Source organism: Rana temporaria, chromosome 8 (genome assembly GCF_905171775.1).
Source record: "Rana temporaria chromosome 8, aRanTem1.1, whole genome shotgun sequence".
NCBI classification, from domain to species: Eukaryota; Metazoa; Chordata; class Amphibia; order Anura; family Ranidae; genus Rana; species Rana temporaria.
Window position 1 is genome coordinate 78,408,533 of NC_053496.1, and position 25,873 is coordinate 78,434,405.

The 25,873-nt window shown below is 41.3% G+C and overlaps 1 protein-coding gene across 6 annotated transcripts in view; it reads right to left on the bottom strand.

The window, feature by feature from the left end:
* PCDH15 (protocadherin related 15) overlaps window positions 1-25,873 on the bottom strand; it is a 1,266,541-nt gene that overhangs the window by 754,272 nt on the left and 486,396 nt on the right. For all 6 annotated transcript variants that reach the window (XM_040362073.1, XM_040362072.1, XM_040362074.1 and 3 more), the window contains 2 exons: window positions 12,345-12,461; window positions 1,005-1,115 (listed from right to left, as the gene is read on the bottom strand). In XM_040362073.1, coding sequence (XP_040218007.1) covers window positions 1,005-1,115; window positions 12,345-12,461 — 228 coding nt within the window. The remainder of the gene's footprint in view (window positions 1-1,004; window positions 1,116-12,344; window positions 12,462-25,873) is intronic.

The following is a 25,873-nucleotide window of genomic DNA, read 5'->3' on the forward strand; positions in this document are numbered from 1 at the left end:
TATATAACAAAATAGAACAATGCAATTGTTAAAGTGTATCTAACCCCAATAGTAAAAATGTTATATATTGCAGCTTACCAGTCCCTAAATGTGGTGGCTGCACTAGTTTTACTTTCCATTTTATTCCCACCTGATGATCCTGCCATATAACACATTTCCTGTCCTAGGATAATGCTTACTCACTGTACTATACTGTATGTATGGAGGAGCAGCATTGTCACCCTAGGATATATATTTTTTGGGACTTAAGAACATCTCCCCTCCCCTCACCTATTCTCTATAAAATAGGGAAGAGGTGTTCTTTAGTGTATACAGAGCACTGGGAACAATGCCAACTGAGCACAGCAGGGAGCACACAAAGTTACACGATTACTAGATTTATAGCAGGGTTTAACAAGTATTTTCTGCTCTTATTAAACAGATGTAAAAAATAAAAATAAGCCCTTTCAATAGAATATTTAACAGTCCCATGGGAAGCAAACAAGAGAAGTCCATTGTTGATGTATACAGTACATACACACACCGAATTATTGGTTTGATGTAAAGGGGTTCCCAAGCTTTATCCATGCTCACTAGCTGCTGGTTTCTTTGTATTTTCTGCATTTTACATGATGATGTGATAGGGACCCATCAGATCTGGTAAGCAGCTTTTCTATACAACATTTCTGCAGTCTGGGTGAAGAGTGCTTCTTACCCATACGGTTGATCAAAGTTGGCTGTGTTTTCAGCCACCTTCAAGTGGACTTTGTTTGTGTTTTCTACTACACTGAACAATTGAAATTAAGTTTATTCACTTGCATCTTTATTTGCACATAAAAGGTTGCGCATTTGTACCCATTTTTGACATATTTAATCAGTTAACACTAAACATAGCACTTTTTGTCTTAACTATGTTTGTTATCTTAATAAAACAAAAAAAACTTTACAACTTTAATGTACAGTGTTATTATGAGAAACATGCTGAACATTTTGAAATGTGCTTGTAAGGAAATTGTGGAACTTACATTAGCTTGTACTATGACATAATACCGTGTCCTTTCCTCATAATTCAACCTGCGCCGTAAGACAACTGCTCCAGACAGTGTGAGGGGAATATCAAAGGTCTGTTGGGAGGCCTAAAACAAAAAATAAAAAAAAAATTCTTTATGTGCTTAACGAATAAAATCTTTATATTTGTTTGATTTCAAAGAAATATCTATTTTTGAGTATTAAAGAAGTGAATCTCCATGTTGGAACCAAATGTACCTCCAAACCTTTCCCACCTCCTTCTAGATAATAAATAAACCACCAAATAATTATGTGCTCAGTGCTAGAAAGTAATGCCGCTCACTATATTTCTGGTAAAGGAAAAAAACTAAATAGTTAATAAAACGAGTGCACAAAACATTTGAGAGTAAAAATCACAATGAATACAAACAATAAAGTGATAAATAATATCAACATCAATAAATAAAACCACCAATAAAATAATTTATTGGTGGTTAAACAAATACGGTACATAGTCAGTAAAAACCAAACAATGCTATAATATAAATGAAAATCCAATCCCAAAGGGATATATAGGGCTCCACGGTACTGCAGCATAATGTCTGTGAGCTTTTGTTACCCTGAGATGCATGTGAGTATATTTGCTTGAAATAAATTGGTATTTTTAGCAATATTACTCTATGGTCCTTTGTTTTTTCATTTGAATCTTACTGCAGAAAATTGTGCTTTCTGGACAGCCAGTGGAGGACCTGGTAGGTGTGGAGGTTGTTACTGTATCCTGGTGTGATTCGTATTAGGTGTATTCTTCGCTAGTGATCTCTTATTAACAGGAAATCCTGGTTATCCGGTTGGGAAATTCATATATCTACAGTATGTCTGAGGTGGTTGGGACTAAAACATGTGGAACTGTGGCATTTCTTTTTTACACAAGATTCTAAACTGGCCCCCTTGTGGAACCCTGAAATATTCTTTCGGGAGTGGACTTTCATTCTCACACAAGATTGTTTATATTGGACCCAAGTGGAGCCCTACTTTATTGTTTACTTTCACTGTGATTTTTATGGTCAGAGGTTTTGTGCACTCTTTTTGTTAATTATTTTGTTTGTTTCCTTCTATATTATAGCCCACAATATTTTGTTCCCGTTCCAGAGAAAGCTTCTATCACTCTCTGTGTCAAAGCTTGTAAAATTCTGAAGGAGAAGCTACTGAGAAGGGGATTAGCAGGATGCATCGCATAGGCACTCCTCCCCTCCAGTGCCTAGAGAACTTATCCTGTAGATTGCCAAGCGAAATTCATCTAAAATCATTTACATTTGCTTCCATATTAGGATAGTTCTATAGACTGAAATGAATATCTACATTCAGGGTCACTGTTAGAAATCATGGGGCCCTGTACAGCCTGACAGGGCCCCCACAGCCCTTCCACTGACCCCACCCTAATGCCCCTCACATCTAAGATCCCCAACTAAGCAAAGCAAAGTCCATCCCTAAGGTAGGCCATAGATGATGCAATTTTTTTCCAGCAGAAAATGACTTGATTCCCCTATCAACACAGTCAGTGTTGATAGGGGAATCCTTTCCATGGAGCTGTTGTGTTCTCCGTGGTGGAGGGGTGGAGGGGAGTAATCTTCACTAGGAGAACACAGCTTTAATAGCCACTAGCAATGATCACATGTAAAAACCAACATGCTTGTTGTACCCAAGTCATACAACAATCGACTTGGGTACAATCAGCCTGCCCACAGATGGTTTGAATCTCGGACGGTTACTGCTAAACCGCCCACGATTCGAACCATCTATGACTGGCTTAAGGATGCATTTCACTGCCCTACCTTCAATGATCATCATTGTCATCATAATAATCATACAGAACAGGTGCTGTGGCTCAAAGCACCTGTACTGTGTGACTATCATCATGGTGATAATGATGATCACATTTGGCTGCTCCCTACTGTTTACCTGAACATAGGCAGTTGTCAGGGCATGTGTATGTCATGACTGTACCTTTCCTGAGACTTGCCACTACCGGAGATCCCTCTGTGTTTATTGCTGGGCTGGCTGAATGAACATCACATGGACTTTGCTGACGCTGCCTGCACTGATCGCTTCCAGCCAGGCTGCCCCAAGCCTGCCAGTTTGCCAATGCTCTTATTCTGCCTGATTCCCTCAGCACTTACTTGCTGAAGGAGTCAGGCAGTGTGCAAGGTAAGCTAAGCCGAATCACTCCGCTAGGCCTACAGTAGGGACTGAGATTTTTATGCTAACCTCTGCCTTTGTTTTGATATGCTACTATGGCTCTGAACAATAGCCCCAGCCTATGCGGGTCTCAACCTGGGCTTATGAGAAATTGACATGGTGTACGGCTCACCAATATCCTGGTGTTATGGAAGGGGGATGAGGAGAAGCTTAAAAGGTTTCTTTATATCCTGGATGGAACCAAGAGAAACATAAAATTGACATATACTGGTGTCTGTAATACCATCCCCTTCCTGGATCTGCATATATCTATAATGGGGGAAAAATCAATACCCATACATATAGGAAACCCACTGAAGCAAATACATTGCTGCAAGAATCAAGCCATCACCCTGAACCCTTGATTAAGGGGATTGACATCCTCAAGGGTGGATATAGTCCTAGTTCAGGAAACCCACTTCCGTGCTGGTGGTTCTTTCAAATTTGCCTATAAAATTTTTCCTACTTTCTTTGTCTCCTTGGATGTTTGTAGGAAGGCAGGGGTAGCGATTCTGAGAGTCCTGCCCTTTACGATTTAATGACACTTTCATTGACCCTCATGGTTGTTATATTGCCCTGAACTAGGGATGAGCTTTGAGTTCGAGTCAAACTCATGTTCGACTCGAACATTGCCTGTTCGCCTGTTCGGCGAACAACGAACAATTAGGGGTGTTCGCGGCAAATTCGAAAAGCCGCGTAACACTATGTTAAAGTCTATGGGAGAAATCTAAAGTGCTAATTTTAAAGGCTAATATGCAATGTATTGTCCTAAAAAGTGTTTGGGGACCTGGGTCATGTCCCAGGGGACATGTATCAATGCAAAAAAAAGTTTTAAAAACTGCCATTTTTTCGGGAGCAGTGAATTTAATAATGCTAAAAGTGAAACAATAAAAGTGAAATATACCTTTAAATTTCGTACCTAGGGGGGTGTAAAGTTAGCATGTGAAATATCGCATGTTTCCCGTACATAGAACTGTCCCTGCACAAAGTGTCATTTCTGAAAGAAAAAAAAGTCTTTTAAAACCGGACTTGCGGCAATAATGAATTGTCGGTTCTGGCAATTCAGAGAGAATTCATTCATAAAAAAAAAAAAAAAAAGCGTGGGGGTCCCCCCAAAATCCAGTACCAGGCCCTTCAGGTCTGGTATGGATATTAAGGGGAACCCCGCCGTCAATTTAAAAAAAATGACATGGGGCTCCCCCAAATATCCATTCCAGACCCTTCAGGTCTGGTGTGGATTTTAAGGTGATCTCCACCCCAAATTTAAAAAAATGGCGTAGAGTTCCCCCAAAAATCCACACCAGACCCCTTATCCGAGCACGTTAACCTGGCCGGCCGCAGAAAAGAGGGGGGGACAGAGTGCGGCCCCCCCTCTCCTGAACCGTACCAGGCCACATGTTGATGGGGACAAGGGCCTCATCCCCACATTTCCGGTGGTTGTGGGGGTCTGCGGGCGGGGGGCTTATCAGAATCTGGAAGACCCCTTTAACAAAGGGGACCCCAGATCCTGGCCCCCCATGTGAATTGGTAATGGGGTACATTGTACCCCTACCATTTCATGAAGGAAGTGTAAATCGTTGGAAAAAACACACACACACACACCGTAGAAAAAAGTCCATTATTAATTAAAAAAAAAGAAAAAAACATCCAGCGGTGGAAATCCACTCGGTCCCAGCTCCCTGCTCCAATGTTGTCTGTATCCAGCGACGGGTGATCTCTGGTCCAGCGATGAGAAGATCCATCCACCCAGAGCACAGCATCGCCGACCTCCTCTCTCCGTTGGACACAGCCCAGTGAATGACGCGCTGGAGCTTTGACATTTCTTATGTAGGGGAGGCGGGGCCACCCGTCACGTGACCCCGCCCCCTCTGACGCAAGGGGGAAGACTGGGCTTCCCCAGTGATGTAGCAGAGGGTGCGTCAGAGGGGGCGGGGTCACATTACGGGTATCCCCGCCTCCCCTATATAAGAAATGTCAAAAGCTCCAGCGCGTTATTCGCTGGGCTGTGTCCAGCGGAGAGAGGAGGTCGGCGATGCTGCGCTCTGTATGGATAGATCTTCTCATCGCTGGACCGGAGATCACCCGTCACTGGATACAGACAACGTTGGAGCAGGGAGCCGGAACCGAGTGAATTACCACCGCTGGATTTTTTTTATTTTTTTTATTAATGAAGGACTTTTTTCTACGATGTGTGTGTGTTTTTTCCAACTATTTACACTCCCTTCTTGAAATGGTAGGGGTACAATGTACCCCATTAACAATTCACATGGGGGGGCAGGATCTGGGGGTCCCCTTTGTTAAAGGGGTCTTCCAGATTCTGATAAGCCCCCGGCCCGCAGACCCCCACAACCACCGGGCAAGGGTTGTGGGGAGGAGGCCCTTGTCCCCATCAACATGTTGAGGGCATGTGGCCTGGTACGGTTCAGGAGAGGGGGGGCCACACTCTGTCCCCCCTCTTTTCTGCAGCCGGCCAGGTTAACGTGCTCGTATAAGGGGTCTGGTGTGGATTTTTGGGGGAACTCCACGCCATTTTTTTTTTTTATTATTCATTTTTTAAAATTTGGGGTGGAGTTCCCCTTAAAATCCACACCAGACCTGAAGGGTCTGGAATGGATACTTGGGGGGAACCCCACGTCATTTTTTTTTAAATTGACGGCGGGGTTCCCCTTAATATCTTTACCAGACCTGAAGGGCCTGGTAATGGAATTTGGGGGGACCCCCACACTTTTTTTTTTTTTTATGAATGAATTCTCTCTGAATTGCCAGAGCCGACAATTCATTATTGCCGCAAGTCCGGTTTTAAAAGACTTTTTTTCCTTTTAGAAATGACACTTTGTGCAGGGACAGTTCTATGTACGGGAAAAATGTGATATTTCACATGCTAACTTTACACCCCCCCGGGTACGAAATTTAAAGGAATATTTCACTTTTATTGTTTCACTTTCAGCATTATTAAATTCACTGCTCCTGAAAAAACAGCCGTTTTTAAAACTTTTTTTTGCATTGATACATGTCCCCTGGGACAGGACCCAGGTCCCCAAACACTTTTTAGGACAATAACCTGCATATTAGCCTTTAAAATTAGCACTTTAGATTTCAAATGTTCGAGTCCCATAGACTTTAACGGGGTTCTAAAGTTCACACGAACATTTGGTGTGTTCGCAAGTTCTGGTGCGAACCGAACAGGGGGGTGTTCGGCTCATCCCTACCCTGAACTGTGACTATATGTCCTTCTCCTTTACTCTTATCAATACATATGCCCCAAACACAGGTCAAATTCAATTTATCAATGAGGTTTTTGAAAGCTTCCATCGTTTCTCCCAACCCCACATGATTATTGGTAGGTATTTTACCATGGTCATGTCTCCAAATAGGGATAGACTGTCTTTGTTCTATATTACCCCTTCACAAAGAGTACTTTCCCAGGCTACTTATTTACGCAAATGTGTTAGAACCTACAAATTACTTACTCTTGGAGAATCAAACACCCTACCCATAGACAGTATACATACTCCACCTTGACTTGTACTGTAGCTTTTGATATTGCCCCAATTACCTGGTCAGGCCACCCCCCTATAACACTGGATGTAGTCCTGTCCACCTCTGCCCCTAGAACTTGCCATTGGTGTCTTAATGACCTCCTCTTCCAGTCTTCGACCACTAAAGATAAACTGGCGAAAGACCTGACAGAGTTTTTCCAACTCAATGTGGGCTCTGTACAAGAGGCATCTACGCTCTGGGAAGCCCATAAGGCTTTATTTAGAGGGTTATGCATATCCGTGGGCTCTCATCTGAAGAGGGAGACCAACATCCTTAAAGTTTCACTACTCAGAAAACTGCATTCCTCCGAGTGATTGCTCTTGTGCTGCCCCACAGTATCTCGCCTCCAAACCACATAGGATGTTAGTAAACAGATTCAGACCCTGCCCATTTCACTATTTTCCTGATATGCTTATGTAGGCCGACGGCATCCCAACATTTTGCCCTTACACATTGGCCAAGATCTTTGGGAATTTCTATCAAAAATTGTATAATTACCTAACCCCTACAAACCATTTCCCCTTCCAGCAAGACACATTTGAAGAGTTGTTTGCAAATCTTAATCTGACTAAACTAGCTTCCCATAATGCAGCTATATCTCCCCTGAAGAACTTTTGCAGGTAGTCAAGGACCTCCTGCTTCATAAATCACCGGGGCCAGATGGGCTCCCCTACTCTTATTACAAAATGCTCATTCTAATTTTAACCTCCCATCTGTTACACCTTTACAGTTCCCTGTTCCAGGGGAAAATCCCTCACCCTTCTTTTCTATTTTCACATATCTCTGTCATCTCCAAGCTTGGCAAAGACCCCTCTATTCCCAACAGTTATAACCTATAACCCTAAACTTAGATTATAAAATGTTCACAAAGATATTGACCAATAAACTGACTCAGCTACTTCCGAAACTGATTAATAAAGACCAGGTTGGTTTTGTACCAGCTAGACACGCTAGCGATAATACTAGACAAACAATAGATCTCATAAACAGATTCCCCCACCCTACATTGGTCCTTGTTGCCCAAAAGGGTTTTGATCACCTTAGCTGGCGACAATAAATTCGCTACCCTGTTCCATTATGGCCTTAATGGTCCTTTTTAAATGCATTAACTGCATTAACTGCCTTATATTCCCATCCTACTGCCCAGGTTCAACTGTCTTCCTTTCTGTCACCCAAGTTCTCCATGGTTAATGGCACTAAGCAGGGCTGTTCACTTTCTCCTTTGCTTTTTATCCTCTGCTTGGAACCCCTGGCTGAGGCCATTAGATCCCACCCAGATATCCAGGGAGTCCTGATGCAAGGTCGGGAATATACTGTAGGTGCTGCCGATTTTGTGTCGATCTCGCCTCTGCTAGCGGCGAGATTGACCACCCGTGATCCCTGTCGTGGGAGCCAGTGCGAGCTATGACACTCCTCCCGCTCGCCGCCCCCAATGGATTCCTATGGATGCAGGGCATCTCGTGGGGGTAGCAAGCGCGAGAAGCACAGCCTCCAGTGGCGATATCCAGCGTGATCCCATTGCGCTGGATATACAAAATCGGAGGCACCTACTGTAAATTGTCTCTCTGTACAGATGACATCTTGCTGACACTAACTAGCCCCCTTCTCTCCATACATCACTACATGTACTATTGTCTTCATTTGTAGCTCTGTCAGGGTATAAAGTCAACACTACTAAAATGGAAGCTTTACCTGTCCATATCCCCCCAGATCTTTTAGCTCTCCTCCGACAACAATATACCTGCTCCCACTTCCTTAAATATCTCGGGGTTCATATAACCATACTCTATACCTGGGCAACTACCCCCCATTACTTTAGGATATTACCCACTCTCTACATCAATGGACCACCTTTCCAATTTCTCTCCTAGGTAGGGTAAATGTCCTTAAAATGTCCATTCTGCCTAGTTTACTCTACTACTCTACTACTTTAAAAAACCCTCCCAGTGGCCTTTCCCATATCTCAATTCAAGTCATTACAACAAAACGTTTTTAAAATTCATATGGAATGGTAGGTCCCATCGTATAGCCAGCTCTGTGCTGTTTTCATTAAAATCACGTTGTGGCCTAGGAGCACCTGATATTATAAAATATTATTACGCTACTCACTTACAGATGTTGTCTCCTGGTCTAGCTATCATCCCCCTAACCGTTGGTCTGAAATTGAGAGAGGCTCCATTTACCAAGGACATCCATGCTCCCTGGTGTAGTCACCATCACTATGCAATGATGATATTTTAAAACACATGTGTATTGCTTTTATGTCATTTAACTCTAGCGATATAGAAAAGTGTTGTAACAAGTACTCTCTCCTCACTATGCTCTCCCTTTTCTAATATACTTTTTAACTCGACTTTACCTGACTGTTTTTCTTTTGACCCTATGTCACCTTGGTCACATGCATCTATTTTTCAGCTGTGTATTTTAGTCCTCCCTATATCACGTAAGCTGTGCACCTTTGAGGATCTTCAGGAAAAATATAATCTTCCCAAACTTTTTTTTTTTTGACCTGCAGAATAAGCATGTTTTTGGTCCCTATCCCCCTCCCTCACCTTGGATAAACCTACACATTTTAAATATATCTGCGCTCAAAGCCCTTATCAGCTGCATTTGATTTCCTCCCTTTATAAAATTCTTCATGAAACAACCACCCTCATGGAGGAAACCCACTCATATGTGCGCAAATGGGCATATGTCCTCCAGAGACCAATGTCATTGCTTCTTTGGGACAAGATATGGACCTCTGATTTTAAATCATCTAGAAATGTGGTGCAAAGATAGACTGTTTCAAAAATTATAATGTTCTGGTATAGAACTCCAGAGGTATTACACTGCCAAGACCCTTTTCTTTCTGCGTTGTGCTGGCGCTGTAATCTTGAACTAGGATCTAAGTATTCTTTTTTTTGGTTAGTGTTCACGACTAAGACTTTTCTGGAACAATTACACTGTCATTACATCAAAATTAGTTTCAAGGACCTTTTTTATTAGACCCTGTTAATTATATACTAGGTCTTCTCTTCTCCGGTGTCCCTAAATAAGCAAAACTTATAATCTCCTTGCTGCCAGGGGGCCATCCCACTCTATTGGCTGTCCACTGATCTTCCTACCAAATCCCAACTTTAATGCCACGTACACACCATCACTTTATGTGATGAAAAAAAACAACGTTTTGAAAAAGTCAATTAAAATGACCGTGTGTGGAGGAAAACGTCATTTTATGTCTTGTGAAAAACAAAAAAAAAATTGAAGCATGCTTCAATTTTTTGTCTCGTTTTTCAAAACGTCGTTTTTTGTGTCAATTAAAATGATAGTGTGTGGGCAAAACGACGTTTAAAACTACGTTTTTAAACCCGCGCATGCTCAGAAGCAAGTTATGAAGCTAGCTTCAATGGAAAAGAGTGCTGAACGTTACCGCGCTTTGCTAGAGCATTTTGAAAAAATGATGGTGTGTAGGCAACGTCGTTTTTGAAAATGAAGTTTCAAAAACGTTGTTTTATTTCATGATTTAAAACGTCGTTTTTTTTCATCACATAAAGTGATGGTGTGTGCGCGGCATTACACATTGTGGCTGACATCCGGAGAATGTTGGGATATTTGGGGGACCAATCCGAATATGGCAACTTTTCTCTTCCAAAGATCACCTAATATCACCTGCCTTATCCCTTGTTGCCTACTACAATTTTACCCCCCCCCCCCCTTCATCAATACATACAGTAGCTCCGGCATCCACATATTTTGTTACGCTCTGACTTGCTGATATTATATGCAATGTTTAATTTGTTCCTGCTTTAAATTGTATTAGGTGTCCCTGTAAGTTGTACATCAACATTCTTCTTTTGATTAATGCCACAGCCTTTATTTTCCTCAATGTTTGTCATATGCACAACTTCAGTAAAAACATAATTATAAGAAAAAATAAACACTTTTCATGTGCCCAATTGCTTAGCCGCCTAATTACTGAATTTGGCAGATGTTGTCCTTGTTGCTAGTATTGCCTGTGTAGCTGTTTATTTGTTGTGTAAATTATTTAACACTATCTTTTAGTTTGTGAGCAAGACCCATGTTTATAGGGCTCCACAGGATTTTGCAATATGGCCGACTAAAAACACTGTGCATGAAGTCATGAGATCAATTTATTCAAAATCTCTTTTTAAAAAACAAAAGTATTTTTGAATGCACTTAATAAAATTTGATATGAATTTTTAAATATGATATTAGTAGTATATTATCTTTGTCTGACACCCTAAAAGTCCCCTTTCTGTATTCCAATGTACATGTAAAGGACATCAATAAATTTTTTACAGCTGTGTGAATGAAGCCTTATGGGCAAATTGGTACATCCTGTTACCCACATGAAATGAGTTTCCTAGCACTACCAAATACCAAGATTAGTACACAGAGCACAATTATAAGGTTTAACATCCAGTCCCTAACATATTTTTTGATGTTGACTATGACTTATGATAAACAAATGGCTACTATAGAAAATAAATAATTTGTATTCAGTTGTAGGTTTGATTGCTGTAGCCTGAATATTTTCAACACATTTTACATAGTATGCTGAAAGGCTTTTCACTGAAATCTCTGGTTTCCTGTTATACTGTGAAAGTGACAAAAAACTCAATTTTTTTATAAAATAATATAAATGCGATATGTCTAATTATAACTGCAATGCCCATTATATCTCTTGTTTCCTTTGTGTCATCTCTCCAATGCAAGCTTTTTTCTGATAGTGTATTCTTAGACTTAAGGTGGCCATACACGATACAAATTTTGAAATAATTTTCTTTCGAAAATCGTATCAAAGAATTTTCGTACGAATTTCGCTCCGTTAGTGGGCTGCAGCAACATCCAATTTTCGTGCGGCAAACAAATTTTTTGCCGACATGTTGGAAATTTCCGGAAAAACAAACTATTTTCTGATCAATGATGGGAGAATCGTGCGAGAAATGTAATAGAAAAAAAATGTGCATGTGCAAGAAAAGAATATTCCCGGAGAGAAACTAATATTTACGGAGAGAAAAGAATATTCCCGGAGAGAAACTAATATTCCCGGCAACATGAAAGTTTGGTCGGCCGAATTTCGAAAATCAATGGTGGCATCATCTGATCACAAAAAAAACGAACGTTCTGAATTTGAAAAGAAAATTTGTTCGAAATTCGACCGTGTATGGCCTACGTTAGACTTCCTATTCTAGGGTGGCTACATTCATTCTCCAGCCACCACCCCCCCCCCATATATATAAATTGTAACCACCCTTTCCTGCTCAGCCCTGAGGTGAACTATAAAGCTACTTGCAGACACATTCATGTAATTCTGGTCACATTCTGCAGGGGATCAGAAATAACAGAAAACTGAAAACAAACAAAAGACAGTTATAGGATACTTGATATTTTAGAATGACTAATGTAAAGAATGAGTTTAGTGTCATTTTAATCATCCTGCAAACATAAAATATTCTAGCTACAGTCATATGTTTCTGGCTGCAGAGATATGTAACATAGTGTAAACTGATTTTTTTTTCCCTTATACTGTAAAACGTAAATAGATGCAATATTAGCAATGACCAAACTACACTTACTGTGTCATTTGGGTTGTATTGGATAAAATATTCAATCTGGCCGTTAGGACCATCATCTATGTCTGTAGCGCCTTTATCCGCAAATCCATTATAAATCGTGGTTCCAACTGGTGTTAACTTGGAAAATATAAAGATTGAAAGTTACCTTAAAGTGCAAATGAGTATATAATTAATATAATGTCATGATTACATTCAGGTCATTTCATTTCAGATGAAAACCATATTCATTTATTTTGTGAGCAATATATGAAAAATATAAGATCCAATTGCTGTTTCTAAGCAAAGAAAAAATGTGAAGAAATGTACTGTATTTATTGGCGTATAACATGCACAAGCGTATAACACGCACCCTAACTTTAACAACTTGCCGACCAGCTGCTGTCGTTTTACGGCGGCAAGTCGGCTCCCCTGCGCGAGAGCACGTAGCTATACGTCGGCTCTCGTTTTTTTATATATTTTTGGGGGATATTTATTATAGCAAAAAGTAAAAAATATGATTTTTTTTCAAAATTGTCGCTCTATTTTTGTTTATAGCGCAAAAACTAAAAACCATAGAGGTGATAAAATACAACCAAAAGAAATCTCTATTTGTGGGGAAAAAAAGGATGCCAATTTTGTTTGGGAGCCACGTAGCATGACCGCGCAATTGTCAGTTAAAGCGATGCAGTGCCGAATCGCAAAAAGTACTCTGGTCTTTGACCAGCAATATGGTCCGGGGGTTAAGTGGTTAAGAGGGAAGTTTCAGGTTAAAAACTTTCCACAGCCCCCTGCGTATAACACACAGGCACAGTTTACCCTATTTTCAGGGTAAAAAAGTGAGTGTTAAACGCCAATATATACAGTATATTTTGTATTTAGAAATATGTTTTATTAGATCAAGGGGGAGTCATAGATGGTACCCCTAGTGGTCTACTAAGATACAGAAAGAAACACTACTCTGTGTACCTTCAAACACAAACAAAACCATACTTTCAATTTATTTAGTATGCTGCCTATTACTAAACATGGCAAATACAAAATACATTTAAAAAAATAATTAAATGATAGTAGAAATACACTATCTTAGCTTTCTTAAGTTAGTTGGTATATGAACTTTGAAATATACATGCAAGATTCAAGCAGTTTGCAGAATATATTAGACCTTGACATTTAGAAGCAACTCCAAGCAGTAGAGAAGAACTGGAACCAGCAAAAGCTATTTGGTTGAACAGTAGGAAGTCGCAGGAAATACTATTATATTTTGAAGACATACCATGATCTCTCAATGCATTGAGCATGTGAAAGAGAAAAGAATATCCTTCAGAAAAGTGGATATAGGTTTAACAAAGGTTATTGGATCTTCTTTGAAAAGAAGCTGCATTTTCTTGAGTTTAACTATTTACAGTATGTTCCAGAGCTTTTTTGTCTATATGCAGTAGGTACAGTAAATAGTAAACCAAAATAAAGAAGATCTAGCCTGTATCATAATAGCGGCCTGTGAATAGATTTGTGTAAAAACAACTTGTTAAAAGCAGATTTTATTATTGCTTGCTTTACTGATAAGCAGGGCAATTATTTATATATTAACCATTTTACTGAGGTGTTTGCAAGAAATCATAACAAGCCCTTTCCTCAGCATTATAATGGAGAGATATTCATATTCGAGCAGGAAAAAAAAGATTTTCTTCTTCATATTAAATAAAAAAGGACTGTAAGATATCTTGTGTAAGCTTAGTATGGGGAGGGAAGAAAAGTGGGAAGGTAAAAGAAGGGAAAAGGGAAAAGAAGGGGACAAGGGGGGGCACTCTCTGGCTTAGATGATCTCTTTATGGGGAAAAAAACAGAACAGTTCACTAAAATGTGTGGTTTCTGGATGTCGTATCAACCACATTCACGTATTAGTCATGAGACAGCTATACTGCATCAGAATAGGAGCTATGGATACCAGGTGAGCCAGATTTTTTTTATTTGGTCATTAAGTGAATTTGTTAGGTCCTTCATGTTGCATATGGTATTTATCTTTTCTACACCCCTTGTATAGTAGGGGTGTGCAACTGCTTCCAAGATCTGGTGATCATCATTTTAACCCTATTTATAAAGTAAGGACTTGTTATATGGAATATGGCCTATATTGCCATATGAAGGTGAAAGTAGGTAGGCTTGTCAGGAAGTTGTATGTTGATCAGTTTAGTGATAAGAGAGCTTGTCAAAAAGGTCAAATGTTTGGGCACATTTAAAAAGGAGTAGTAAAGTTTCCTTGAGTTTGGAATATCTCAGGTAGACTTTTTTTGGGAAAGATGTGGAGTTTTGCTAGGATGTAATACCAGTGAGACAGTAGCATCTACATTAGCATATTATCCCACTGCAAGTCTGTAAGCAGGTGATTGAGTTTTCCTCCCAAAGGTGGCAAAAGAGGGGCCTAGGGAGATGATTATTATGGAGCCCAGGTTTGAATAAATAGGCCTTGGGGAGCAGATCCACTTAAGCACATTTGCTTCAGGGGAGTAAATGATTTTAGTATATGTATGAAACTAATATAGGCAAAGCAGTTATTTAACCAACACAATTTGGGAGTTGTTTATACTAATTTGTCCCCTTATATAGTTATAAAAACAAATTATTCTGATGTAAACATCATAGTATTGGTCATATAATAGCCATTTGTCCAGGGAGTTTGCACGTGCATTTGCTCTGCACAAATTGAGCAAGCACTAATGTTCTGTAGGCTATTTTTTCTTTTGAATGAATCTTATTTTACTATGGACAGTAGTAAAATATTGCATTATGCCCACTTGTTGCAGTTGTGGAGCATAGAAAATACAAACATCTTTGTAACAACATATACAATATAACAATTCTAGAGAACGTGGGGCAGCACAGTGGTGCAGTGAGTAGCACTTTCACCTAGCAGCAAAAGGGTTGCTGGTTCAAATCCCGACCACGACACCATCTGCCTGGAGTTAGCATGTTCTCCCTGTGCCTGCATGGGTTTCCTCCGGGTACTCCGGTTTCCTCCCACACTCCAAAGACATGCTGGTAGGTAAATTGGTTATTGTCCAAATTGGCCCAGTATATATATATGTGTATGACTGTGTGTCCCAAGCGTGTCACGATCCTACGGGGTAAAATGACCGCACCAGCCAAGCAGACTCTGGCTGGAAAAAGCGCCCAGAGGCGATTCAGTTTGCATGAGTAGCGCTATACAAGTCATTCATTCATTCATTCATTCAACGTTAGTGGGAACTAGCAAAGTATATGTAATCATTGTTCACATGTATTTACTGTTTTCTTCTATCATTCTCTAGAATTGTTATATTGAATCTCTTGTTACAAACCATGGTGTTTCCTATGCTTCTCAGCCCCATTTAGTGGCCAGATTGCACATTTTAAAGCGAGGCAGAAAGCCTTTGTTTATATCTGTAGGGGAAAAAGCTACCTAAGCTATGGGACCTGAACTGGAAAAATCCAAAATGGCAATTTTGAAGGCTTATATGCAAGACATTGGGCATACAATGGTTATGGGAGTCTGGGTACTGCCCTTGGGGACATGTATCAATGAAAGAAAAGTTTGTAAGAAAAATTGCATTTTTAAATGAGCAATAATTTATTGATGCTTAAAGTGAAATCATAAAAATGAAAAATTCCTTCGTCTACCTGCAAAATGGCACATCTGTACTGTGTATAGAAGCTGCTGCAGCAATAATTGCATTTATAAGCCAAAACAATTACACTTTCCCTGCAAGCTTTCTTTATTTTGTAAGCAATGGCTTGCAGAGCCCGTTTGTATGAGGCCAAAATGTAGTGCTCTGGAAACAAGATTAGATATTTTTTCTCTTCCACAGACTTTGGATAGTAAGAGGTGTGGAAAAATTGGTCTTTGGGTGTTGGTGGCGCCTTCACATGATAACCCTATTGATGTACTCTTTATGAAAGCAAGAATTGGCCTTGCTGTCACAAACTACAATGATATGCACCTGTCAAACAGGTGCCGAAAAATTGGTCTTTGGGTGTTAATTGTGCCCATGAAACCTACACCAAAAAAAACTTCCAGATGAGATCAAAACCCACACTGCTAGGCAGCCTAGAAGTCCTGCAGAGATTCCACATCCCAAAAAACTCTTAATCAGCGACATCGGCATCAGGGGCTTCAAAGCTGCTGGTAATTCAGGACTGATTCATTGTGATAAATGTCAGGCGGTCCACGGAGTCTGTGGACAGATGCGTTCTATTATCAGTAACAAAACCTCCAGCAGCACTGAATGCCTGTTCATAAAGCACGCTGGATGCAGGGCAGCCCAGTAGCTCAATTGCATACTGAGCAAGTTCTGGCCAGTGGTCTATTCTCATGACCCAGTAAGCCAGTGGATTGTTGACTGAAAAGCTCTCTGTCTCTGTTTTCGCCCCTAGATAAATTTCCACCATGTGATGCAGACGCTGCCAATGGAATGTGAAAACTGACAGCCTTGGGCAATGAAGACTAAACAAATTGTGAAATACATCTCTTAGGCAATTGCCTTCTCCACTGCTCCTCTCTTGACCAACAGAAGCCTTAAAAATATATTTTCCACGACACTGTAACCCCCCAGAGTCATTAAAGGCATTGTATAAACTACTCTGTCAGGTTCCGTACGCACGACCGGATCTGTCCGCTGAAACTGGTCCGACGGACCAGTTTCAGCGGACAGATCCGGTCGTGTGTAGGCCCGACCGGACAATTGTCCGGCGGATCGGACAGTTTTCAGCGGACAAAAATTTCTTAGCATGCTAAGAAATCTGTCCGCTGTAAACCTGTCCGTTGGACGTGTTCGGTCGTCTGTACAGACTCACCAGACACGTCCGACCGACCGCCATCCCTCGCATGCGTCGTACTGATTCAACGCATGCGAGGAAGCTTTGAACTTCCAGGGCCGCCCACGTCGCCGCGTCATCGGCGTGGCGACGGCGGCCACGTCCCCGCGTATTGTTTACGCGTGGATTTCTGTCTGATGGTGTGTACAACCATCAGACAGAAATCTCCGGGCGGACATGTCCGCTGAAAACGGTCAGGCGGACCGTTTTCAGCGGACTGTCCATCCGTGTGTACGGGGCCTCAGGTGTCCTCAAAATATTTCATTTTCTGCACTCTCTGTGAGGATGGCATGAGTTCCAAAACGTTGCCCTTGTAACAGTGGTCATGCAGAGTTGCCAACCAATAGTGATCCTTCTCCCTTTCACCACATACTCTTGGGTGCTTTCACAGGCTTTGAAGCATGAGGGAGCCCATGCACCGCAAATTTGTGGAGGCATGAGAAGCAGACTCCTCGGGGTCACTGAGGATTATAGTATCTGGAACTGCCTCCTCCCAGCCACGTACTACTCCCAAGGGTTTGGTAGATGGAAAAACACCTCCAATTCCCTGGACACACGATCAATATTTCCAATGGGATAAAATCCGATGGAATTTTCCATCTGAATTCCATTTAAGCTGTCTTGCATACACATGGTCAGACCAAATTCTGACCGTCCAAAACGCAGTGACGTAAAACACTATGACGAGCCGAGAAAAATTAAGTTCAATGCTTCCGAGCATGCATCGACTTGATTCTGATCATGCATGTTTTTTTCTCCATCGGAGTTCCACACAGACAATCAGAATTTCCATTGGAAAAAAATAAAACATGTTCCATTTTTAAACTACGACGGGAAAAAGCCCAATGGGACCCACACATGGTCGGAATATCCGATGAAAAAAATCGGTCTGAATTTTTTCATCTGAATTTCCGATCTTGTATACAAGGCATTACTGTTTGATGTATGTCTTCCTTTGCTTCAATGCCTCTAAAACTACCAGAATCCTCCTCCCTCTCTTGTGTGTTCTGTGGTTTAGGAACAATATAGTCTGCATAAAGTGAGACTTGAGAGGAAAAAAAGTACTCTTCTTCCTCCCACTGCTGTTACTCGAGTGCACTGTCCATAATGCCATGCATAATGCCATGCAGAGTCTGCTCCAGCAGGAACACAACAGGGACTGTGTCACTGATGCATGCATTGTCACAGGTAACTATCATTGTGGCCTCCTCAAATGGTGACAGCACAGTCCATGCATACTTTATGAGCAGCCATTTGTGAGGAAAACAATCCAAGCTGACCTGAGCCTGTTGTTGTGCCATACACACACAGGTACTCGTTGACAGTGCTCTGTTGCATGTGCAACTGTTGCAGCATTGAAAAAGTCAAGTTCCACCTGAAATCAGGCAGTTTACAGGCAGGTGGAATTCCTGCTGAATTTCAGCCAACTGAGCACTACAACTGAGCTACAGACTATTCTGGCCTGCTTTAGCAGATCTCCCAACCCTGGGTACCTATTTAGGAAACGCTGCACCACCAAATTGAGGACAAGTGCCAGGCATGACACATGTGTCAACTTTCCCTGTTTAAGGGGGGACAGGAGGTTTGTGCCATTATCACACACCACCAGTCCTGGCTCCAGCTGGCATGGTGTGAACACCTTATGGGCCTGCCCCTGCAGTGCTACAAGAATCCCTGCTCCGGTATGGTTCCTGTCCCCTATACACACCAGCTGAATCACTGCATGGCACCTTTTAGCCTCATTGAATAGCTTGTGGTTCATAGGACAATTCAGCATAGGAGGACATGGAGACAGATTAAGAGGAGGAGGAGGAGGGGTAGAGCTGATGAATCTCACATCATCACCACTAGCTGTAGTGGCATAACAAGCTGCAGCACTGAGCCCTGTCCTGCATCCTTCTGAGTTGCAAGCAGAGTTTCCCAGTGTGCTGTGAACTTAATATATCATCTCTGACAATGCTTGTTGGACCACATGTCAGCAGTAATGTGGACTTTACAGCTGACTGCCTTGCGCAATAATGCCACAACATTGCCTTCCATGTGATGGTACAGAGCTGGGATGGCCTTACATGAAAAGAAATAGTGCAAAATTCTGCAAAATCACGGAAGGGGAAACAATACACCAGATGGAAAGGCAGAAGTTGTAGAGCCAGCAGCTCTGACAAGTTTGCATTTAGAAACTGGGCATCTGGGCAGTGACTGTATTTTTTTCCCGCTGCAGCAGAAGATGTAGCGAAATTTGACGGCTATAGCCTACAGCTGGTGGTGTGCTACTGGCAGATGTGCTGCAAGTACCTGGGACACCCTGCGCTATACCATCATTCCTGTTAGTGGAGGCTGCTGACAGGTCATGAGGTATAGTGGGGGCAGATTGAGGTAAGAAAGGAGGACAAACAGATTTGTGCCCCTTTTGCGTGGCTTTCAGGTGCTCTTGCCAATGGGCTGAGTGGTGGGAGGTTAAATTCATTTGTCAAGCATGTAGTACCAAAATGGCTGGTGTTTTTGCCACAATTCATGTGCTTGAGACAAAGTTTGCAAATTGCAACAGTGCGATCGGCTGCACATGTGCTAAAAAAGCCCAGATAGCTGAGCTGTGGGAAGTGGGCTGGGAGATAACAGCTCCATAATGTGATGGAATAGGGTGGCTGCTCTCTACTTTTCCATGATGGCTGCCTCATTGGTGTTGTGCCTCACCCATCCCTAGTCAGGACCATTGCTCAACACTCAAATAAGGGAGATCAACAAGCAATAATTCAATTTCCCAAAATAACATAAAAAAAAACTGACACCTTTTTCAGACAGATTTGTGAAGTGTGTCATACCAGGAGAGATCAACATACCAACTTAAGATTCCAATGCACAAAACAAGAGAACTGTAAATTCCAGAGATCTGGTTAAATACTGTACAAGGAAAGAGAAAAAAAACAGGCCTCCTGCATTAAAAGACATACATACACTTTTGCAACCCAAGGCATGGTTGCATATAAAATAAATTACACCTTTACAGTGAACAGAACTTGGATCATACCAGGAGAGATTGGAAATGTAAAACTTAAAGCAGACATTTCATATCAAAGGAAAGTTTCACTTTTTGTCAGCCCCTTCCCCCAACACAAATCACATTAAAAATCCATTTGTAAACAAACAATTTGCCCTCCAAAAAATAAACCTCACTTCAGCCTCAGCCTCCAACACTTCTGAGAGATTGCCGTCACCTTGCCTCAAAGCAAAGCTTGGAGCTCAAATCCTTGAGAATATGCTCTGTGCATGAAGTCAGGGCTGTGTAATGCATTTTTTGGAGATGTCCAAATTACTTTTTTTTTTTTTAAAGTAATTTGTGTTTGGGAACAGGAGGTTGGCAAAAAATCAGACCTTCCGTTAATCATAGCAGGTCCATTAATTCACTAACCATTTCTCCCTATCTGACAGATTTCATCAGTTATAAGCAACCTTTTTGTGATTAACATGCAAACACACTTTTTTGAAGATTGAAAAGAATAGTTCATTAGACATTATTTGAGAAACATAGAAGAGGGAAAATAATGCATTTGAAGATTATATGGTATACATATAGAATAAAGCAGTTTTAAAAAAAATAAAGCTCAGAGACACTCAGGTTTATATATTACCGTATATTAGAACATTTATCTGCACTGAAGCACATTGTCAGCAGGTGTGTTTTTTGAAGGCAGGGAGTTGGTATGAGGTTGGTGCAGCTGTTTAATTTATATGTATTTTCTCATAATAGTCTGCAGATAGACTATTCCCTGTTTTCAGCCACCATTATTATTCACCAACACATATTTATTATTGTCATGGCATACTACTTATATTGGTCTTAGATTTTAGTTTTATATGTGGGCATCATGGGATTGACAATTTACAAAAACATTAGTGTCCAGGTCTTTCTGAAGACCAGCAAGGTCAGTGAGTGAGTGAAACACTTATATAGCGCAACACATGCAAACTGAATCGCCTCTGGTGTGTACCCTGGTGTGCACAACCCTAATAATAATAGCCCTGGGCATAGTTCAGGGCTTCTGTTAGGAGACAGGTGTAATCCATCCAGGAGACAGGTCTGCTCTGTCGAGGGAACAGGTGCGCTCCACTCAAAAGAAGATCTCAGTCTAGCACACAGGAGGGCTTCAGACTCTGTATTGTTTAACTGTGTCTGTTTTGATGGTGAGGACCCCTACATGGGAAGCCCTGATGTAAGCCCAAAAACCACAGTTTGGACTGGTATGACTGAAGTCGCTACTACCACTCAGCCCAATTAACCAGAATATCATAGTAGATAAAAACAGTGTTTGTGTGTTGTTACAGTACAATCATTTCTAGGAATAATGCAGATATGTCCATTGCTTGGAAATAAAAAAAGTAATCATAAACAGAAAAAGAAAGCAGAAATCCAATGTGTCTGAAAGGAGTTGAGTCTGAAAGGATATGCTTGTTACAGGACTGATTGACCAATTCAGTCTCCAGTGCTTGCAGTGAGACAACTGCTTTGGTAGAGTAAATATACGTAATGCTTGTGCCAATGATAGCTTTGTGGGCAAGTACTTAATTAACAACTCAAATACTGGGCACTTTCACCCCCTTCCTATCCAGGCCAATGTTCAGCTTTCAACCCTGTCACACTTTGAATTATAATTGTGCGATCATGCTTTGTACTCAAATCAAAATGTTATAATTTTTTGAGACAGATAGAGCTTTCCCAAAATGAAAAAAAAAAATGTATTTCTTGGTTTCTGTTAGAATTTTTTTTAAAAAGTAATTTTCTCCTTCACTCATGTGCGCTGATGAGGCTACACTAATGGGCGCTGAGGAGGCTGCACTGATGGGCATTAATAAGGCTGCCCTGATGGGCACTAATAAGGCAGCACTAAAGGGCACTGATGAGGAGGCACTAATATGCAGCAATGATGGGCACTGATAGGCGGCACTGGTGAGCACTAATAGGCGGCACTAATGAGCACTAATAGGCAGTAGGGATGAGCTTTGAATTCGAGTTTGACTTGAACATTGCCTGTTCGGCGAACAACAAACAATTTGGGGTGTTCGCGGCAAATTTGAAAAGCCGCGGAACACCCTGTTAAAGTCTATGGGAGAAATCTAAAGTGCTTATTTTAAAGGCTAATATGCAAGTTATTGTCCTAAAAAAGTGTTTGTGGACCTGGGTAATGCCCCAGGGGACATGTATCAATGCAATGTTTTTTCGGGAGCAATGAATTTAATAGAGCTTAAAGTGAAACAATAAAAGTGAAATATTCCTTTACATTTCGTACCTAGGGGGGTGTAAAGCAAGTATGTGATATAGCGCATGTTTTCCGTACTTAGAACTGTCTCTGCACTAGATATGTGCATTCCCGTTCGTACGAATGTTATTTTCGTACGAAAATGTTCATTTTCGTACCCGCAGAATAATGTGTACATACGAAAAAATTTAAGCACCAAAATACGAAAACTACGGGATTACGAATGAGTCGCATAACGAACAACTGCAAATACGAACGAACGATCCGACGAAAATACGACAAAACAAAAACGGCAAAAGAACGAATATGACATCTATAACAAAAGATTTGCATTCTGTATTTTGTTTGAATCCTTGTTCTGTTTGTATGTTCATATGACATCTATAACAAAAGATTTGCATTCTGTATTCTGAATTCCTTTTTTCTGTTCGTAATTTGGTTTCAAAATACAGAATGCAAATCTTTTGTTATAAGATGTCATTTTCGTTTTTTTGAATGGACAGTGAGTGTAGTTAGACCAACTGACCAAGTGTATGGGGCTTAACAATAGTTAATATGGATGAGCCGCGTGTTGAAAGTGCCGCGAATACCGCGATATATTTACGAAAGTACAAAATGACGAAAATTCACGAAAATTATTGTCTAAGTAACGAACATGAATTAAACAGAATAACGAACCATCCCGCATGTACAAAAATAAAACGGTAACCAAAATACGAAACGATTGGAATACGAAAAAATCGCGTTGTATGAAAAACGAACGGGAACGAACAGGAAAACGGGCGTCTTACGAAAAACGAACAGGAACGAACCTACGGAATGATACGAAACGGACCAAAAAAAAAAATGTTTTCTGTGCACATGTCTACTCTGCACAGTGTCATTTCTGAAGAAAAAAAAGTAATTTAAAACCGACTTGCGGCTATAATGAATTGTCGGCCCTTCAGGTCTGGTATGGATATTAAGGGGAACCCCGCCATCAACTTAAAAAAAAAATGACGTGGGGTTCCCCCCAAATATCCATTCCAGACCCTTCAGGTCTGGTGTGGATTTTAAGGGGAACTCCACCCCAAAGTAAAAAAAAAAAAGGCGTGCAGTTCCCCAAAAAATCCACACCAGACCCCTTATCCGAGCACGTAACCTGGCCAGCCGCAGAAACAAGGGGGGGACAGAGAGCGCCCCCCTCCTGAACCATACCAGGCAAAATGCGCGGAGGTCCCCGCAAATTCAATAACCAGACCCTTTAGGTCTGGTATGGATATTAAGGGGAACCCCGCCTTCAATTTAAAACAAAAATGACGTGCGGTTCCCCCTAAATATCCATAACCAGCACGTTGACCTGGCCGGCCGCAGAAAAGAGGGGGGACAGAGTGCGGCCCCCCCCTCTCCTGAACCGCACCAGGCCACATGCCCTCAACATGGGATGATGTTCCCATGTTGATGGGGACAAGGGTCTCATCCCCACAACCCTTGCCCGGTGGTTGTGGGGGTATGCGGGCGGGAGGCTTATCAGAATCTGGAAGACCCCTTTAACAAAGGTGACCCCCAGATCCTGACCCCCCCCCCCTGTGTGAAATGGTGGAGACAGGCGGCCGGCGATGCTGCGCTCTGGATCCCGGACGATCTTCTCATCGCTGGACCGGAGAGGAGATCCCCCGTTGCTGGATACCGACAGCGTTGGAGCGGGGATCGAGAGCGGATTACCACCGCTGGATTTTTTTATTTATTTTTTAATAAAGGACTTTTTTCCACGGTGTGTGTTTTTTTACAACTATTTACACTTCCTTCGTGAAATGGTACAATGTACCCCATTAGCAATTCACATGGGGGGGGGGCAGGATCTGTGGGTCCCCTTTGTTAAAGGGGTCTTCCAGATTCTGATAAGCCCCCCACCTGCAGACCCCCACAACCATTGGGCAAGGGTTGTGGAGATGAGGCCCTTGTCCCCGTCAACATGGGGACATCCGCCAAATTCAAAAACGTAAACAAACACATTACATACAGTATACTGTAATCTTATAGATTACAGTACTGTATGTAAAAAATACACACACCCCTTGTCCCTAGTGGTCTGCCCAGTGTCCTACATGTTCTTTTATATAATAAAAACTGTTCTTTCTGCCTGCAAACTGTAGATTGTCCATAGCAACCAAAAGTGTCTTTTTATGTCAAAAATGGTTTTAGAGCAGCTAGAAAACAGCGATAATAAATGATAATCACTTGCAGAATTGTGCGATAGCGATTTGTGGGGAAATTCTTCATAAAAAAATAAAAGTAATGACAACGACAATTCTGCAACTGAGCAAATTTCAGTGATTTTGAGTTGATTACATTATTGAATAATTTTTATTATAATTATATTATTATTTGTTATAATTATTTATAATTATTTATTATATTATCATTTATAATTTTGTTTTTTAAAAAATTTCATACCCGGGATGCCTACAAGACTCTTGTTTGGTCAGATTTAAGTGAGTTATTCCTAAGAATTACAGGCCTACAATACAAATCACCAAATTTCCTTGCAAATAATGGTACCGCTTTCAGCACCTTTTTTCTGAAAGAATCATACCGCCAGGGAGGTTAAAACTTTTTTTTGCATTGATACATGTCCCCTGGGGCAGGACCCAGGTCCCCAAACACTTTTTAGGACAATAACTTGCATATTAGCCTTTAAAATTAGCACTTTAGATTTCAAACGTTCAAGTCCCATAGACTTTAACAGGGTTCTAAAGTTCACACGTTTGGTGTGTTCGCAGGTTCTGGTGCAAACCGAACAGGGGGTGTTCGACTCATCCCTAATAGGCAGCACCAGTGGTCACTGACTGGCATCACTAATGGGCACTGATTAGCATCACTGATAGAAACTGACTGACATCATTGCTGGGCACTGTTGGGTCTGCACTGATAATCGGGGCACAGTGCCCTGATTATCAGTGTAGTCCCAACATGGTGAGGAGAGGAAAGCCGATAACTAGAATGTCCTTGTTTACATGTGAACAGCTGTGATTAGACACAGCTGATCACATGGGTAAAGAGTCATCTTAAACCGAGATCTTGGATGTGTCGTGTCCCAGGAACACAGTGCGCCACCTATCGCGCCTAGTCCCGGTCAGAATGGAACAACACCATATGATGCTGCCCCAGAACGAGAGAGCCACCCTTCTGCCATCATTTATCTATACAGTGGGCTGGAAACGGTTAAGGTTATTCTCATTAGGGTAATATGTTAGTAATTATATGCTCTAACAGCACTGTTATTGATTAGGCTAAATTAAAATGGCATCTTTTTTTAAATATTAGTTTCCTGAGCAAGTACAGACATGAAGGCAGTCGTTGAGAGTAATCTATTAGCATGGACAGTGGGGTCTATCATTTCATCTAATGTCACTGGTATTTTTTTTATCAAATTTCAAATACGTCAGAGTTCCTAGTGTCTCAAAT